This window comes from Vigna umbellata, chromosome 5 (assembly GCF_029865625.1).
Source record: "Vigna umbellata cultivar VRB3 chromosome 5, Vumbellata_1.0, whole genome shotgun sequence".
Taxonomy (NCBI): Eukaryota; Viridiplantae; Streptophyta; class Magnoliopsida; order Fabales; family Fabaceae; genus Vigna; species Vigna umbellata.
In genome coordinates, this window is record NC_142169.1 from 69,521,838 (window position 1) to 69,538,538 (window position 16,701).

The window sequence follows — 16,701 nt, forward strand, 5'->3', positions numbered from 1 at the left end:
GATTAGGGTAACCCGAGCTACAAACCCTAAACGCTACGTCTAAACTTTTCCGACCTTCTCTTTCAATTCGGTGACTCCGCCGGCGGCGCGTAAGGGATTCCGTCAGCGCGTGAGGGTACAGTTCGCGCGTGATTCCTAGTTCACCGCTGACCTATGCGTTGTTCGACCCGCATTGGAGAGTTCACGCCGGAGGGACGGTGGAATCTCACCGGACGGCCGTGATTTCGCACCTCTATGGCTTCCGCCGTCCTTGCTAACCGGAACGAACCGAATTGGCCACAGCATAGAGGCGGTGGAGCTGGATTCATGGGAAAAGTACCTTTTTCTAACCCTAACCCTAATTCTAATCCTAAATTAGCGAATAGCAAAAGGACCCAATCGGCGTCCGACGATGCTTCCTCTATCAACAGGAGATCGAACGACGCTGGCGTAAGTCACTCTCAATACGTGTGCTTCAGCATATCTACGTGCACAAAGAAGGAGCTCAACGACATCAAAAATCGCCTTGTGTCGGAGCTTGAACAGGTTCGCAAGTGCAGAAATCGAATCGAATCCGGCGAGTTACAGCCCGGGCAGAGCTCCAACGGCCACCCGAAGAAACCGTCAAGCAAAAAGGTTTCCGGCAACAAACGACCCTTACCGTTGAATTCCGTTAAGGAATTGAAACGGTCGCATTCGGAAGTTGGGAACACGATGAAGGTTTGCTCGCAGATTTTGCAGAAGCTGATGAAACACAAACATGGGTGGATCTTCAATGTTCCTGTTGATGTTGTCGGAATGGGACTCCACGATTACTATGATATAATTAAGCAACCCATGGATCTGGGTACTGTGAAGTTGAATCTCTCTAAGAACGTGTACTCCACGCCTTCGGATTTCGCTTCTGATGTGAGGTTAACTTTCAACAATGCACTGACTTATAACCCTAAGGGCCATGACGTATACACCATGGCGGAGCAGCTTCTGGCAAGGTTTGAGGAGCTGTATCGGCCGATGCGCGACAAATCTGAAGGTTGGATTAGACAAGATCAAGATTACGATGAGGAATTGCAGGCTAGTTCTTGGAGCCACGTGGAGCCGGAGAGGGTGAAAAAGAAGGAGAATCCAATCCCTCCTCCGAAATTGCAACAAGAGCCTCCCCAGCCCCCTGCGAGTTCATCAAACCCCCCATTGTTGCAGTCTCCTGTGCGCACGCCATCTCCAATGCGAGCCCCTCCTGTGAAGCCTTTGAAACAACCGAAGCCAAAGGCTAAGGATCCCAACAAGAGGGAGATGAGTCTGGAGGAGAAACACAAATTGGGGTTAGGGTTGCAGAGTTTGCCAGCAGAGAAAATGGAACAGGTGGTGCAGATCATAAGGAGGAGGAACGGGCATTTGAAGCAGGATGGGGATGAGATCGAGCTAGATATTGAGGCTGTTGACACAGAGACCCTTTGGGAACTTGATCGGTTAGTGACTAATTATAAGAAGATGGTTAGCAAGATTAAGAGGCAGGCATTGATGGGCAATATTAACAACAACAATGAGCAGTCTAGCAGAGGGAACGGGGTAAATTATCTGCCTAATTTTTGCTTAATGGGTTTGCATAATTGCCTAGCACTGACGATAGGGTTGAACAGGATATTAACTTTGTTGATTTTTATACCATTCAAATGACAGGAATTGGCTGCTAGCGAGAAGGTTGATGGGGGTGCAATTGAGGTGAAGAAGCCGAAGAAAGTAGAAGCAGGGGATGAGGATATTGACATTGGAGACGAGATGCCAATGAGTATGTTTCCCCCTGTGGAGATTGAGAAAGATAAAGATGTTGGTGGAGGGCATGCAAGCAGTAGTTCTAGTAGCTCTGGCAGTTCAAGCAGTGATTCATCATCGTCAAGTGGTATTCACTTGTTCTCAATATAGCCTTTGGTTTGCATTTGAAAATAGTTTTCCGAAGTAAAAATGCTAATGTTTGATGGCTATTGCAGATTCGGATTCAGGGAGTTCCTCGGGGAGCGATTCTGAAGCAGACAATGGGCATTTGTAGCAGTCCACCCCTTGTGATTTTGGAACTTATGATCAAACTGATCTTTTGGGGTAGGCGGGTAAAGAAAATGGTTGCTTTATTTGCTTCCTCTGAGGGCTCGCTTGAATGCATGAGGTATGCAACGCCCATTCCATGTTGTGTTATTTTCAAAGGTTATGGATTGTTACACTAAATTTGTGATTATCTTTATTTTCAGGGATTGTGACCGTTTGTTAGTTCGTTTTGGTGAAAGTAGTAACGGTTGGATTGTGGCGCCGACCACTTGCTCCAGGACTTGTGGTGTCATAGTTGTACAAATGATTTGGAAACCGAAGTAATCGTCAAAACAATCTGTAGGCCAGAAAGTAGGCTTAAATGTGGTGAAAATTCTAGGATAGAATCGTTAAAGGTTAGGAATAGATCCGAGAGAATTAGTGTTTTTTGAGTTTTACCTTGTACACATTACAACAGTAAATAGAATGGAACAACCTTCTTTGAAAAAGCTTTACTTTTTTGTGTTGTGCTTTTTAAATTTTCGCATTGTGTCGAAAGGAATTTTGGGATGTCTCATTTTATGTACTCGTTTATTGTATTTAATGTGACGAGCACATGCTTGATCAACCAAGGAACATTCATAAAATTTTGACATGGAAACTAATTGAATAATTTAACTGAGATGGGAGAATCACAACAAGAAGCAGTATAATTTGTGCCTGCGATGGAAGGACGCTTTGCCCATAGAATTAGAAATCCAGCACCCTAGGTAATTAATACAGGATAATTGATACCAAATTCTTAATGAAAAATTACTAAATGCAGAGAACAAGCACACTTCAACGAAGCTGCGCCTTTTGCAACTTGGGAGGACAAAACTTCTTTGAATTTAGTAATTGCTCGCGGGAGACAATAAAATTTGAAACGAATTCTTTCACCAGATAATAATAGTTTACAAAATCCATAGCATGTCCAAAAGAACAATTAAAAAAAATAACATCTAAACAATTAAGTTATACCAAAAATTCTCACTGCTAACACCTCAAGGGTGTTAGTAGCACCGTTTTCATCACCATACAAGTCGAGCAGAATGAATTCAAGTATCTCCTGAACAGCACTGTCTATTTCTAATTGTTTCCTTTTCTTCTGTCGCGTGTGGCAGCAATTGTAAAGTGTGATGTTTATTTCTCCAGCTTCTTCAAACTAATGAATTGCTCACCAAGTTGAGCCTGAAGGGCAGCTTCGGTATCAGGTGCCAAAGCTTTAAAATATTGCTTGGTGAGGTTAAGCTTAGACAGGATCTCCAAAACCTTTACATAAAACTTCTGTACCTCTGTCCGCCTTGCCGGTTTACTTGGCACATTAGTTGCTAATTCTTTCATTAGATGACAAAGTTTATCCAAATTGTTTTTAAGAATCTTTTTCGATGCAGTCTGTTCATCACTGTTGCCTGACGTCAGCGACTTCATTATTTCCATTACCAAATCAAGAGCCTCCACTCGTCGAAAATCTGACTTGGCACTTCCACACCTCTCCAAAATAAAGCCAAATACAGCATGTCCAATCCATGGTCGTCTTCGAAATATTTCTTTCAAAAACCCAGATTTGATTTGAGATTTCTTATTTTCAAAATATCCCATTAATACGTCGCGGAAAATTTGAATAATCTTCTCCAATTCAGACGGAGAGAAATTTCTTGAATCAATAATCTTCAAAATCCAGAAGGTCGAGGTTTGGGCAAGAGATGAAACCATTCTTTGTCTGTTCCAGGCAGCTGATTGCTTTGACTTCTGTCTTTTAAATGGTTTTGAAGCTAGTTTTAGACTTTTTTCCAACAGAGATTCAATGATGGATAAATGGACACCGTCACCTCTTGGATAATCCTTTGCTTTAAATATTTGCTTTTGTAATATTCCCCATATCCGCTGTGCAAGCTGCTCACTAACTTCTGCTGTGTGAGGGTTAACAAAAGCCTGAGCCAAATTTGAGTAGACCATAAGAACCTGAGGCTTACCTGTAGAGTAGCAAAACATCATGAGCAATACACTAGAAGAACGACACTTTAAAGGTGAGAAAATCACGTCAATAACTCGTTAGTATTGCAACAAATCAGGAACTATTGAACCTTAGTAAAATGTAATTGTAAAATATGAAATAGTATTATTCATTTTTTAACTTTTCTTATTACATGCATGTATATATAACAGTTCTCCAAGAATAAAGCTAACCCAAAAAGTGATAAATATTATGAGTAATGTATAATTACCTGGATTTTCATGAAGGAAAATTTCCAACAATGAAAGGATTCGAAGTTTGAACAATACAAGCTGGGAATGTGCAGTTTCACCTCCAGCATGATTTTTCTTTTCTTTGAATATCTGGGCAAGATATGTATCAATCCTGAACATAGCATCATCATCCATCCCACTATCAGAATCATCAGAAGCTTCAGAGTGGCCATGATCAGCCTCCTCCACCTCAACGACTAACTCAGAGTCATCTGTCTGGACGTCACTCTCACCTGTTTCAGCTTGATCAATTTCATCTTCAATATTAATAAAGTCATCATCTTCCTCCTCCTCCTCATCATCATCTGCACTCGCTGTATCTGGATGTCTTGCAGGCTTTATTTCTTTCTTGATGATCCGCAACATTCGGATCAATCCATCATCAGTGATATCACCACAAAAATATTTAAATACCTACACATATATAGCCGTTTTAGATAAAAAAAAAACAGTAGATAAGACATGATATCTAGATCAAATTTAAATTACAAGTCCAACCCCCTACTATGTCTTCTTAAAGGATATTTTCTTGCAACAAATCTCTTTCTAACACTGCACAATTGTCAATCCATCTAAAACAAATCTACATGACATGTTCAAAACTCAGACCCCAATCAAGATTGTATTCATTATACTAACTAGCATGTCTATAGCCTCCATTCAAGATTTCAAGACAAGTAATACCAAACCGGTTAAGCTATTTGAAATGGGAATATAATACTGGAAGAATGGCCTCAATCAACATACAGTTCAAGAATCATAACTGGCACAAACAAGGTGAAAAAATTCATCTGAGACTTGCAAATGCTCGTTTTAGATATGATGAGAAAAAAGGAAAGAAATCTAGAGTAGATGGTGTCTGAAATTCAACAAATGAGTTGGGAATGGGGCATTCTGGTTTTGAAGGCTCCATAAAGCCCATATAAAGAATTACTTCCAACCATAGAAATCTAGTAAATTTCATTTAAACTAAACAAAATAATACATGCCTGTTGGAAAAATAATGACTTGTTTCACTATAGCGGCGGTTTATGTTATAGATAAATTTGAAAGGATTTTAAATAGGGGAGAAGTTTGACAACATACTTTTCATTGTTAATAGAATATCTAAACATCTAAACTGTCCCATCAAAAACAAAATCAAGAATCACTTGTTACACTTTCTGCATGTAGTCCTAGGTGAAGTTGTTATTCTAATCTACCGAATGTAGAATTGTGAAGTTGGAAAAGATCATTTTCTTCGAATCACTTCAATGAAAGTTGTAAAACATAAACCCCACATATTTTATCATAACCTGTTCTATGGAAGATCGCATAGGAGCTGATGATTGTGGTAGCAGAGAGAGTAATGTATCCACAAGAACGTCCATCAGTTTGGGAGCATCATCAGCCTCCACATCTTCTCCAGAGGACTCAGGAAGATCAGAACCACAAAATGTCTTTTTACAACAAATAATGAGTTCAGATGCAGCTTCGGCGTACTCCCCTGGACAAAGAAGTACTTGCAGAAGCAGTTGGATGAGCAGGTATCTCAATGCAAACAATTTATTAGCATCAGTGTTACAATCATGGCTCCGTTCCTGATTAGGACAATATAAAAGAGAAGAGTATAATTAGGATATATATATATATATATATATATTGAATAAATGTCATTCAACAAAAAAAATTATTTCATTGTAAAAATACAGAAGCACACAGACAGTAAAAGATGCTTCTACTCATCGTCCTAATTCTTCATAACTACAGTATAAATTGAAAACGTAAACGCATTTAATATATTCAGAACACAATGATAAGCAATACTTTCTTCATTTAGAGAATAACAAGATAATCAGACTATAAAACATAATACATATGGAGGTCAAAGATTACAAGAATATATATATATATATATATATATATATATATATATATATATAAAATAACCACAATATCTTAGGTTTACCATCATCACCCAGTTATTTTTCCTACTTTCGTTTTGTTGAACAGAACAAAATTTTGATCCTCACCATGTAAATTGCAAAGAATGTATTAGCCTTTTTATCTTTCATATTCCTAACTTACCAACAATAAACACAACAGACTACACTTTCTGCTAATCTGCCCAGAGTCACTAAGAAGCTAAATATACCAGATCTTGGGAAACAATCATACAAGTATAAAAAATTCTAAAAACAATGCCTTAAATATTCTAAAAAGAATTATACAAGCCCAAAATACAGCGATGGTAGGTACATACACAAGGAAAAACAACTAACAAACCACCCTCCTATTCAACTTCAACATTTTGGGGATTCTTACACATGGGACAACACTCATTAACAAATGGAATTACCTAGCTTTAACTTTTTATCTAAGTATCAAAAGGTCACAAGATTCATTACCTCTCTGGATAATCTTGTTTCCACTGCCTGCAAACTTTTTACTGCCTTTTGATCTACATCATCTAAAGACCGGAAGAGGGAAACAGAAGGAATGTTGCAAAAGGTGCCAAAGAATTTCATGAAGTATGAACCAAGATCATTTGGCTCAGAACTATTAGCCAAAGGACGAGAGCCCTCCCCTTTCTGAGCATTTGCCAATAATAATTGCAGCTGGTTTATACACATCTTGCAGAGAGAATTTGATGTGGGGGATTTTGGCCATCTGAATTTCTCCACTAACTCAAATGACGTTACCTCAGAGCCAAGAGAGGCAGTGAATAGACCCTGAACAGCCAGAAACTTCATGATTTCTTTCTGTACTCGGAACTTCTCATCATCATCTAGCTTCAAGAATTTTAAAATACTGGGAAGGGATTCTATAACCCAACTCTTCAAAAAGTCAGAATTCCCATTGGACCTGGGAGAATCCTTATCCTCAATAGATCCTATTTCAGAATTTTCATCTGTGGTTTGACTCTGGTCTGAAGGTTCCTCCACAGCGTTACCTTCATCCACAAACAGGTTAATTAAGTTCTGAACAAAGAGCATGCAACCAGGTTCAGTTTTGAACTGTGACATAAAATCTTTAACATGTTTTGTTCGTGTTACACGATCAAATTTTCCACTGCTGTGCTTCTGAATAGCCACTATAACAGCAACTCTTCTGACATCGTCATCCCCCACCCAATCTGACAACTGTTTAAGAAAATGCTGAGCTACTTTATACAGCCATGTGTTCTTTGCGGATAGTACGTCAACCATGCACTGAACAACTTTATATGACAAAACAACGGGAAGTAATGACGCAGGCAGCTTTTGGAGTAGAAGAAAGAGAACATCAAAAGCTAAGTGTTTCCGGTCATGAGATGACATGAGAAGGGATTCTTCAATAATTATTTCACAAAAAGACTGAAGATTCCCCGCAATTTCTTCATCAGAAGAGCTAGATTTTCGGCTTTTTTTGTGTTTCTTTAATGAATTTGAAGCGGATGCTGCATCTTCAATTTGCACAATAGTATTAGGTAAAAGAATATTTATCAAAACTGGCCAGACACTATGAAGCCGAGGTTGACAAAATGTTGATTCCTGCCAAATTCGGAAAATAAGTTGTAAATTCTTTCTATTACTACATCCAAAACAGTATTGGTCACATATTAGTGAATTTATATAATCTACCTTCAAGCAATTACTTAAAGAGGACAGGTGATCGGCAGAGAAAAGCTGGCTAGAGCTGAATGGATTTGGTAGTAATTTGCCAAACAAGGAGCTGTCCATACCGCTCTTCTCTCTAAGTTTTAAAGCCAGGAACAGAGCATCAGGGTTTCCTACTTCTATAGCAGCTTCAAACCACTCATGCAGCCCTGGAGCTTCAAGAACATGATTCACCAAGGCTTCAACGGGCAACTATGATAATAAAATAAGTAATAAGCAATAAGCAATAAGCAATAAGCAATAAGCAATAAGCAATAACGTGTAACAGTGTAAGGTGAGTTTCAGAATAAACCATTAGTCAAATAAAACACTTGTAAAAGAAATAACCAATGAGAGAATTTCAAGGTTTTGCACGTGCTATGAGAACGTATGCAGTTGCATGTATGCATACATGGATATGCTAAGAGTACAAATGTTTGTGAATCATAAAATAGCACCAAAAGGAGAATAATAATAGCCTGAAACCCAGAAGAAATTGAAGAATATCATAACAATATCCAAGAATCTGACATAAAATGCACCAGCAATTTAGTCCTGAATGCATCAAAATATCCCATAAGTCAAAAGGCTACTTTCACTTTATTACATATATACATACTAGGAAACAAGCCATGGCTATAGAAAATCTCTCCCAAGCATAGTTTTACCCATGTATATGGGTGGATAGAAAAATCTTTTTGCGGGAATGTAAGTAAAGAATGATCATGTCATGACTGAATTATAAGAAAAACTCTGAAGATTTTAATATACAAACCTTTTCAACCATATCTAATATTATTAGAACAACAGGCTCTTGCAAGTATCGCTTTTTATTGGCAAGAGAAATAAGAACCGTAATAAATTCTCTTATGTAAGGAGTGTTTTTATCTATATTCCACTCCATTATAAGTCTTCCTGATCTTGCCAGAGCTCCATAGGCAAATAAGCGCCCTAATAGACAATCTTTTGCTTCCTGCAATTTCACGAGAAACATGCAAATATTATAATATAGCACTTATCATGCTGGGTAACGATCTAAAACAAAATAACCATGCCACTGATTTCTTACCTGACCCTTCATTGATGAAGTTACTTCCAGCAAATTGACTACAAGTTTAAGGAAGGATTCAACCTTAATGTTATGAACAGTGCCAGTTAAAACAGTTAAACCTAATGCAAAGCCTTGTCGCGCACACTGAAAAAGAAATAAAAAGTGTTATTTTAGCAAAAGATCAGCAAGCAACTTCCCGCGTCAACGAGCAGATTTTACTTATTCCAGCAAAAACCTATATAATCAACGTCAAGATAAAAATTAATCATGATCAGCAACATTTTCCTGGCACAATTCAGAGAGAGACGATTGATTATCGTCAGATCTCTTTCTAAATAAAAGTTGCAACAAAAAGCCTTATGATCCATGCTAACATCATATAAACGGCATTTCAAATACGAAAAGCCGGAATATCCATACATGCTTCTTTCATTTAAAAGCCTAAAACATAGCCTTCTTCGAACCAGTTTAACAGAACGTCTATAAAAAAGAAAACATCATAAAATAGGAACAAATAAATCTTAAAAACATAAAGCATATTCAAACTTTTAAATTAAAAGACAAAACTAGTTCCCACATTCCAATACCCAAAACAGAACAATATTACACAATACCACAAACCTCTCTGGACGAAGAAACACCGCGAATGAGCCTACGAACAGCGTATCTCACAGACGGAGCACAGTTATCCAATCCATCGTCTTTCTCTGCTTCCAACTTGAATCCACCCTCGTCATTCTCCTTCTCCTCACGCGTATCATAGGCGCTCTGAACCGCCTTCAACTCCGTCACCATTTGTTTTGCGGCGGCTTCCCTCGCCGCCTCGGACGCCGCCGCAAGGTCCTTGAATACACCAATGTGAAACTCCGGGAGAGCGCCGCCGGCGGTACTAGGTACTGGTTTGGATTCAGAAGCTACAGGCTCGGGTTGCGGTTGTGATGACGTACGGTGCCGCTTTTTGTCCAAGGCTTTGCGCTTCTTCTTCCTCTCCATTGGCTTGACTGAAGGTTCTTGCTGGCCATCACCGGAGGCGGCAGTGTTCTTGAATTTTTTGTTGAGCGGTTTGGGAGAATCTTCGGTGGCGAGGGTTTGTTCCTCGGCCACGAAACTCTTCTTCTTACTGCCACTACCCATTGGTTTTGCGGCGGAAGACGGCGTCGTTCGAGGGTTTAGGTTAGGGTTAGGTCCGCTTCAATTCTTAAACCTCTCAAACACTCTCACACTCCTCTCTGCCAGCAAAGCTAACAATATTGGAGTCTAGACTTTGAATTCATATTTATTTCTTTATTTCGAAATCTACTTTTTACTTTTATGGAATTTCTTTTCAAAAATATAAAATATTAATAAATATGTAGAAAATATATATGTATTTATTTAATTAAAAGACATTTATAGAGATGCAAGGCCTCTACTAAGTTACAAGATTAAAGCAGAATTCCTGTGTATTCATAATAAATAAATAAAGCAATATATAAATTATTTTATATTTTATTTTAAGTCCTATTTTCTAATTTGTAATAAATAGAAAATTTTAAAAAAATTAAGAAGAGGGAAAACAAAGTCAGTGGCATTGGACAAAATACCAATTTACCCCTCTTTTTTCTTGTAAATATATATTTGTGCATTTCGCAAACCAAATCAATTTAGCATTGTGAAAAAGAAAAAACATTCACTTTATAATTTAAGTAATAATATTTTAATTATTTACCTTAAAATTTTAATATATAATATTATATTGCAAAAAAATTGTAAAATAAAAATATTTTCTGTGAGTGTATTCTTTTTATATAATAGAATATATTGAGATTTTTAGTTAAAAAATAAAATAAATATTATTAAAACATTATTATTTAAAATATTGTTATAATATTTATATCTGTGTGTTATCATTAAGTGGAAATACAGAGATAAAGTGTTGGAAATATCTGTAAGTTGAATTTAGTTCTGCACCAATATGTGTAGAAATTCCTTAATCTTGTATGTATGTATAAGCTTTTCATTATAAATAGAATATTGTGAGATGGGTCATTTAACTCTTCTAAACATAAACATGTATATTTTTTCTATTTTGAATTTTAAGTTATGTTTTTGGTTTAAAGATGTGAAAATAACATCATCCTTACAGAATATCCTTTTAATTTTTATATAACTTAAGGCAAGTAAACTTGAACAACTTATTTTATTTTTTAAATTATATTTTATTATACTAATTATTAATATATATATATATATATATATATATATATATACATATAATAGTTAAATATGTTTTTAGGTTTTAAATTTGGATACAAAATTAAAATTAGTTTATTTTAAAACTTGTAAATGAATATAATTTTTTAGGTTAAATTATTTTCGAGAAATTCTTATTTTTTTTATTTTTCTTAAATAGATCTCTTGATTATTTTTTAACCTATTGAGTATATATCTTTTAAAAATTAATACAAGTAGGTGATATCGTTAATGTTGTACTAACACGATTAAAGAGAGTATCATGCGTCGAGTCATTATTTTTTTCATTTTTTAAAATATATTTTTAGTTATTTTTTATATTTTATATATTTTTTGTAAAAGAAAATATTGTCATATATCAAACTAACATTATATCACACACGACAATGTCATATCAAATGTCATTATATTAGTCTTTATTTAGTCGTATATTTTTGTTTGGTAGTGTATTTTTATTGTTTAAATTTAGTTCTATTTTTTTAAAAAATTAAATCATTTTGATCCACCTAAATTAAAATGAAATTTAGTTTCTATATACATGTAAAATTTGTATTTAGATTTTTCAAATGATATGATTGTGTAAACAAATTAATAATGTAAAATTTTATTCTTTTAAATAAAAAATTGGAGAAAATTCCATAAAAATTTTAATTACATAATCTAATCCATTACTAGTAGATAATAAAAAAATCCATATACTCGTGAATAAAATCCACGATAAATAATTGGTACCCGTGAATACTTACTATTAGGTTGCGAGTATTTTAATATCCACTTATATATGGATTAAATGCGAATATTATACTATTCATACTCACATATATTCCGTTACCCACATAAAAATCAATTTATATTTTATTAAGTTAAATTTAATTAAAATTAACATTAATTTATATTTATAAGATTAAATTTAATTAATTTATAAAAATATATTTTTAAAATATTTGTGAATATCCATTCACAAATATTTTTTAGCATTATTGATGCCGACCCAACTTCTCCAACTCGTTGTGATCTCTAGTTATCAACTTGTAGATAGAAATAGAAACTAAAAACATAATACTTTGGCTCACTAATCATAATAAATTTATCTTTTTTAAGATTAGAATCATTTGATGAATAAAATGTTCCATATAATTTCTAAAGAGGAAAACTTAATTTTGTAAAGTAAAATATTGAAATCACACAACATATGTACTACAACAACAAATTTTGAACAAAAAAAAATACACATGAATAATTATAATATACACAATTCATAATAAACAGAAAAAATTATAGAAAAATGTAATGATTGGAATGCATATAAAAATATAATAAACCTATATTTCTCTAAACTCACTTTTGTATATCAGATGTGATGGTAAAATGGTGCAAGTAAAGAGAATGACATGTTTATTCTTGTTTTGCTAACAAGAAAAGTCACTTTATATACACACTCAATGACTAGAAAAGTCACACAACATACTACCCATGTCAGTGTTATACTGCAACGGTACTCATTAATAATTCCAATCGCTTTTACTATTCATATTTCGAAACATTTTCTCACTGATCAAGTGCTACTAAAACTCCCACCCATAACTCAGTGATATTACAAAATTTAAATTGAATGATTGTTGGAAGTTTGGCTTCGTCTGCGGAGGCAAGGCACGAGAAGGCAAAACTTTGAATATCGTCATTCAAGTAGGAGCATAATCCAGTACTACACATAGGAAAGGCCTCAAAGTAAAAAAATGAACTCCAACCTTTAGTACAAAAATAAGTGACCTTATATGATATGCTAAATGACAAAAAGATGATTCATCTCTCTAACTTATGATCTAAACAATACATCATAATGTAGTGGGACGTAACCCTTCCTCGCCTCACTTCTTGACCTCCTCATACTCTGCCTCTGGAGCCTGGTCCCCACCCTGTGAACCACCGGCTGAGGAACCGTCACTAGAACCACCTGACATGTGCTGCCCAATTTTGGATACAGCTTTGTTTGCAGCGTCAAGCTTAGACTTAATTTCATCAACATTATCCCCAGATATCGCCTTTCTCAAATCTGAAACTGCATCCTCAATTTCTTTGGCCACTTCACTGGGAATCTTCTCCCTGTATTCTCCTAAACTCTTCTCAATGCTATATATAGTAGTGTCAGCACTATTTCTAACGTCAATAAGAGCCTTTCTTTCTTGGTCTTTCTGAGCGTGCAATTCTGCTTCTTTGACCATCTTTTCAATCTCATCTTCCGAGAGTCCGCCAGATGACCGAATGGTGATTTGTTGTTCTTTCCCAGTAGACTTGTCTTTGGCAGAGACGGTAACAATACCATTGGCATCAATGTCAAACGTGACCTCAATCTGAGGAAGACCCCTGGGAGCAGGAGGAATACCAACAAGGTCAAATTCTCCAAGCATTTTGTTGTCTGTAGCCATTTCCCGCTCACCTTGTAGCACCTTGATACCGACCTGAGTTTGATTGTCGGCTGCAGTTGAAAAGACCTGAAACAATGATGCTCAGAAAAGATTCAACAACATAGCAATAATGCATACTCCGGAGAAGAAGAGCCTGTATATTTAAACCTAAACAGTGTATATATATTGCAGTAGATACACAATACTTCATGGGGAACTTTAACTAAACAACCTTGACTGTATATATTGACTGTATACGTATGATTTCAAGGTTAAATTAGAAAGAATTTTCTAAAGCAATCGTTAGTAGCATTAAGGATTACCTGACTCTTCTTAGTGGGAATAGTTGTGTTGCGGTTGATCAACCTAGTAAAGATACCTCCCAAAGTCTCAATACCCAGAGAAAGCGGAGTTACATCCAGGAGCAGTAGCTCTTTAACATCTCCACGTAGGATACCACCTTGGATTGCCGCCCCCATGGCAACTGCCTCATCAGGATTTACACCTTTGCTGGGAGACTTTCCAAATATCTCTGAAACCACCTCTTGAACTTTGGGTACCCTAGTCATCCCTCCGACAAGAAGAACCTCATCAACATCCTTGACAGAGATGTTAGCATCCTTCAAACAGCTTTTGCATGGTGCCTTGGTCCTTTCGATCAAGTTATTTACCAAGGCCTCAAACTTAGATCTAGTCAATGTTATGTTCAGATGCTTAGCACCAGAAGCATCAGCAGTAATGAAAGGCAGGTTGATCTCAGTTTGAGATGTTGAAGACAGCTCTATCTTGGCTTTCTCAGCAGCTTCACGAAGCCTCTGCAGTGCAAGTCTGTCCTTTGAAAGGTCAATACTCTCGGTTCTTTTAAATTCGTTCACCAGAAAATCCAACAAGGCATTGTCAAAATCCTCTCCTCCCAAGAAAGTATCACCATTTGTTGCTTTCACCTTAATACGAAGATGATGTCAGTACAATCTCGTCCTATTATTAATTTTGACAGGTTAAGAAGGAATGAAAGACGTAGAAGAGACAAATCAGCATACCTCAAACACGCCATTCGAAATTTCTAAGATGGATACATCAAATGTTCCACCTCCAAGGTCAAAAACAGCAATGAGACCCTCCTTGTTGTTCATTCCGTATGAAAGTGCAGCAGCAGTGGGTTCATTGATAATTCTCTGCACATCAAGACCTGCAATTCTACCAGCATCTTTTGTTGCCTGCCTTTGAGCATCATTGAAATAAGCCGGTACAGTAATTACCGCCTTCGTAACTGACTTTCCAAGATAAGCTTCTGCTGTTTCCTTCATCTTGGTGAGAACAAAAGCACCAATTTGGCTAGGAGAATACTGTTGTCCATTAGCCTCAACCCACGCATCACCATTTGGAGCCTTAACAATCTTGAACGGAACCATTTTCATCTCCTTTTGTGTTTGAGGATCATCAAATCGTCTACCGATCAAACGCTTGGTACCAAAGACAGTGTTTGTCGGGTTAGTTACAGCTTGACGTTTGGCTGGGGTACCAACAAGCAGCTCCCCTTTCTGGTTAAAAGCAACCACAGACGGTGTTGTTCTAGCACCCTCAGAATTCTCAATAACTTTGGGGTTCTGAAAAGATATATCTTGAGTCAGCACAAATAGCATACATACACGAACAAACAATCCAAAAGTGAACACACATTACTGTTACCTTTCCTTCCATGACGGAAACACATGAATTAGTTGTACCTAAATCAATACCAATGACATCATTTCCAGCAGGTCTTGAACTGTAGTGAAGATGAAAAACCACAGTGAATAATTTTGATCAACACCTAATGAGGAGGATTATTACAAAACCATAACAACTAATCGCACCTGAATGGTCGAGCCAAACAAGACCACTTCTGAGCTACATATGCAGGCTTAGTGCTTCCCGTCAACTGCACAAAAACGTGAAAGTAAGAAAAATCTTCCACCAAAACTACAGTTGTCACTCATTATTCAGAACACAATTCAAAATGAACAACGGCATAATGACAACAATAACCCGAGTACTTCTTTCGGTACCCAAAAGTCCAAAATAAAAAATAAAAGAAGGGAGACGAGGTTTAAGGTTAGATGTAGAATAAAGAAATCAAAGAATTGCTAGAAAAGCAGGTCATGATTCATGAAAAACAAAGATTAAAACTGACAAAAGCACTATCATCGAGCAGCTACGAAGTCCACTAAAACACGGATGATTTAGAAAAAACTTCAGTCAGTACAATTACTGCTTATATAAGCCGTATACAATTTTGGCATAAAATTCACATTCATAACACAATTTCTAAAGACTCATATTCAAGGATCTAGAGCATAAGGACTGGTGAACTATAGATGTTTTTCCTTAACCATAAGTTTGCACGCAGCGACACATCGATATCCCACAACCAAGAAAACACAAGATAAAAAATTAGAATAACGAAAAATAGAAATCTAAAATTATAAGCAATTCTAGCCATGATCAAAATCAATAAATAGATAGCTCAAAACAAAACATGAGAAACAGAAATAGTTAAGGCCTATATGAATCAAATCGGGAAAACCAGGTAACATGGAGCAACCATCACAACAAGTAATCATATAAATAATGAAAAGAAGAAGGCAGGGAAAAGGCAAAGGAGCTACCGAGCGATAAGCAGAGAAGGTGGCGGAGGCGACATCACGGCGGCGGAGAGAGCGAAGCACGGCAGCCATAACCAAGAGGGGAGATTGATCAGAAGTAAATGGAGATACGTGAAGGTGGTGAGATGTGTTTTTATATCTCTGAGAAGAAGGGTTTAGGGTTTTGGTGCTTGTAATAGAAAAAAAAGAAAAGAAAACGGTGTCGGTTCCAGAGGAAGGTGGCAGATTGTTCTAGTTCTTCTACTTTGAATGATAGAGAAACTCAGACTAGGAAGGTTCTAGATGATCACTCCAAACGGTGTCGTCACGGGTGTTTGGTTGGGTTATGTGGCACGTAGGACTACCACGCACACAACTCCATTGGTTGGTAGGTACTCTTTTGTTTTGACAGTGTCATAGTTCTATATTTAGATGGAATGCAGTACATGTTTATGATACAGTAAATACTGATGAATTGTTAATTT

The 16,701-nt window shown here is 36.5% G+C and overlaps 3 protein-coding genes across 3 annotated transcripts; 1 reads left to right on the forward strand and 2 right to left on the reverse strand.

Moving 5' to 3' along the window:
* Nucleotides 1-2,513, forward strand: LOC124831119 (transcription factor GTE7-like). The gene is made up of 4 exons (XM_047305017.2): nucleotides 1-1,548; nucleotides 1,660-1,879; nucleotides 1,968-2,140; nucleotides 2,223-2,513. The coding sequence occupies exons 1-3, from the start codon at nucleotides 235-237 to the stop codon at nucleotides 2,024-2,026; spliced, it is 1,593 nt and encodes a 530-aa protein (XP_047160973.1). The 5' UTR covers nucleotides 1-234; the 3' UTR covers nucleotides 2,027-2,140; nucleotides 2,223-2,513.
* A 394-nt stretch (nucleotides 2,514-2,907) lies between these two features.
* LOC124831118 (DNA polymerase V family) lies at nucleotides 2,908-10,190 on the reverse strand. The gene is made up of 8 exons (XM_047305016.2): nucleotides 9,577-10,190; nucleotides 8,974-9,099; nucleotides 8,680-8,877; nucleotides 7,890-8,117; nucleotides 6,675-7,799; nucleotides 5,583-5,867; nucleotides 4,266-4,701; nucleotides 2,908-4,013 (listed from the first exon to the last, which is right to left on the reverse strand). The coding sequence occupies exons 1-8, from the start codon at nucleotides 10,087-10,089 to the stop codon at nucleotides 3,181-3,183; spliced, it is 3,744 nt and encodes a 1,247-aa protein (XP_047160972.1). The 5' UTR covers nucleotides 10,090-10,190; the 3' UTR covers nucleotides 2,908-3,180.
* A 2,652-nt stretch (nucleotides 10,191-12,842) lies between these two features.
* LOC124831120 (heat shock 70 kDa protein, mitochondrial) lies at nucleotides 12,843-16,472 on the reverse strand. Its single transcript, XM_047305018.2, has 6 exons — nucleotides 16,241-16,472; nucleotides 15,449-15,513; nucleotides 15,282-15,360; nucleotides 14,633-15,199; nucleotides 13,916-14,536; nucleotides 12,843-13,679 (listed from the first exon to the last, which is right to left on the reverse strand). Exons 1-6 carry the CDS (start codon nucleotides 16,307-16,309, stop codon nucleotides 13,056-13,058), a joined length of 2,025 nt encoding a protein of 674 aa, XP_047160974.2. The 5' UTR covers nucleotides 16,310-16,472; the 3' UTR covers nucleotides 12,843-13,055.
* Nucleotides 16,473-16,701: the final 229 nt, after the last annotated feature.

Bases quoted from the DNA above. Each gene is read 5' to 3' on its own strand.
- LOC124831119 (XM_047305017.2), top strand. From the start codon at position 235: ATGGCTTCCGCCGTCCTTGCTAACCGGAACGAACCGAATTGGCCACAG. The intron at 1,549-1,659 runs GTAAATTATCTG...TTCAAATGACAG, and splicing joins AGTCTAGCAGAGGGAACGGG to GAATTGGCTGCTAGCGAGAA. The intron at 1,880-1,967 runs GTATTCACTTGT...TGGCTATTGCAG, and splicing joins TGATTCATCATCGTCAAGTG to ATTCGGATTCAGGGAGTTCC.
- LOC124831118 (XM_047305016.2), bottom strand. From the start codon at position 10,089: ATGGGTAGTGGCAGTAAGAAGAAGAGTTTCGTGGCCGAGGAACAAACC. The intron at 9,100-9,576 runs GTTTGTGGTATT...TTTCTTTTTCAG, and splicing joins GTGTTTCTTCGTCCAGAGAG to TGTGCGCGACAAGGCTTTGC. The intron at 4,702-5,582 runs GTTATGATAAAA...ATATATGTGTAG, and splicing joins TGCGATCTTCCATAGAACAG to GTATTTAAATATTTTTGTGG.
- LOC124831120 (XM_047305018.2), bottom strand. From the start codon at position 16,309: ATGGCTGCCGTGCTTCGCTCTCTCCGCCGCCGTGATGTCGCCTCCGCC. The intron at 15,200-15,281 runs GTAACAGTAATG...ATATCTTTTCAG, and splicing joins TTTCCGTCATGGAAGGAAAG to AACCCCAAAGTTATTGAGAA. The intron at 14,537-14,632 runs GTATGCTGATTT...CTTCGTATTAAG, and splicing joins TTTCGAATGGCGTGTTTGAG to GTGAAAGCAACAAATGGTGA.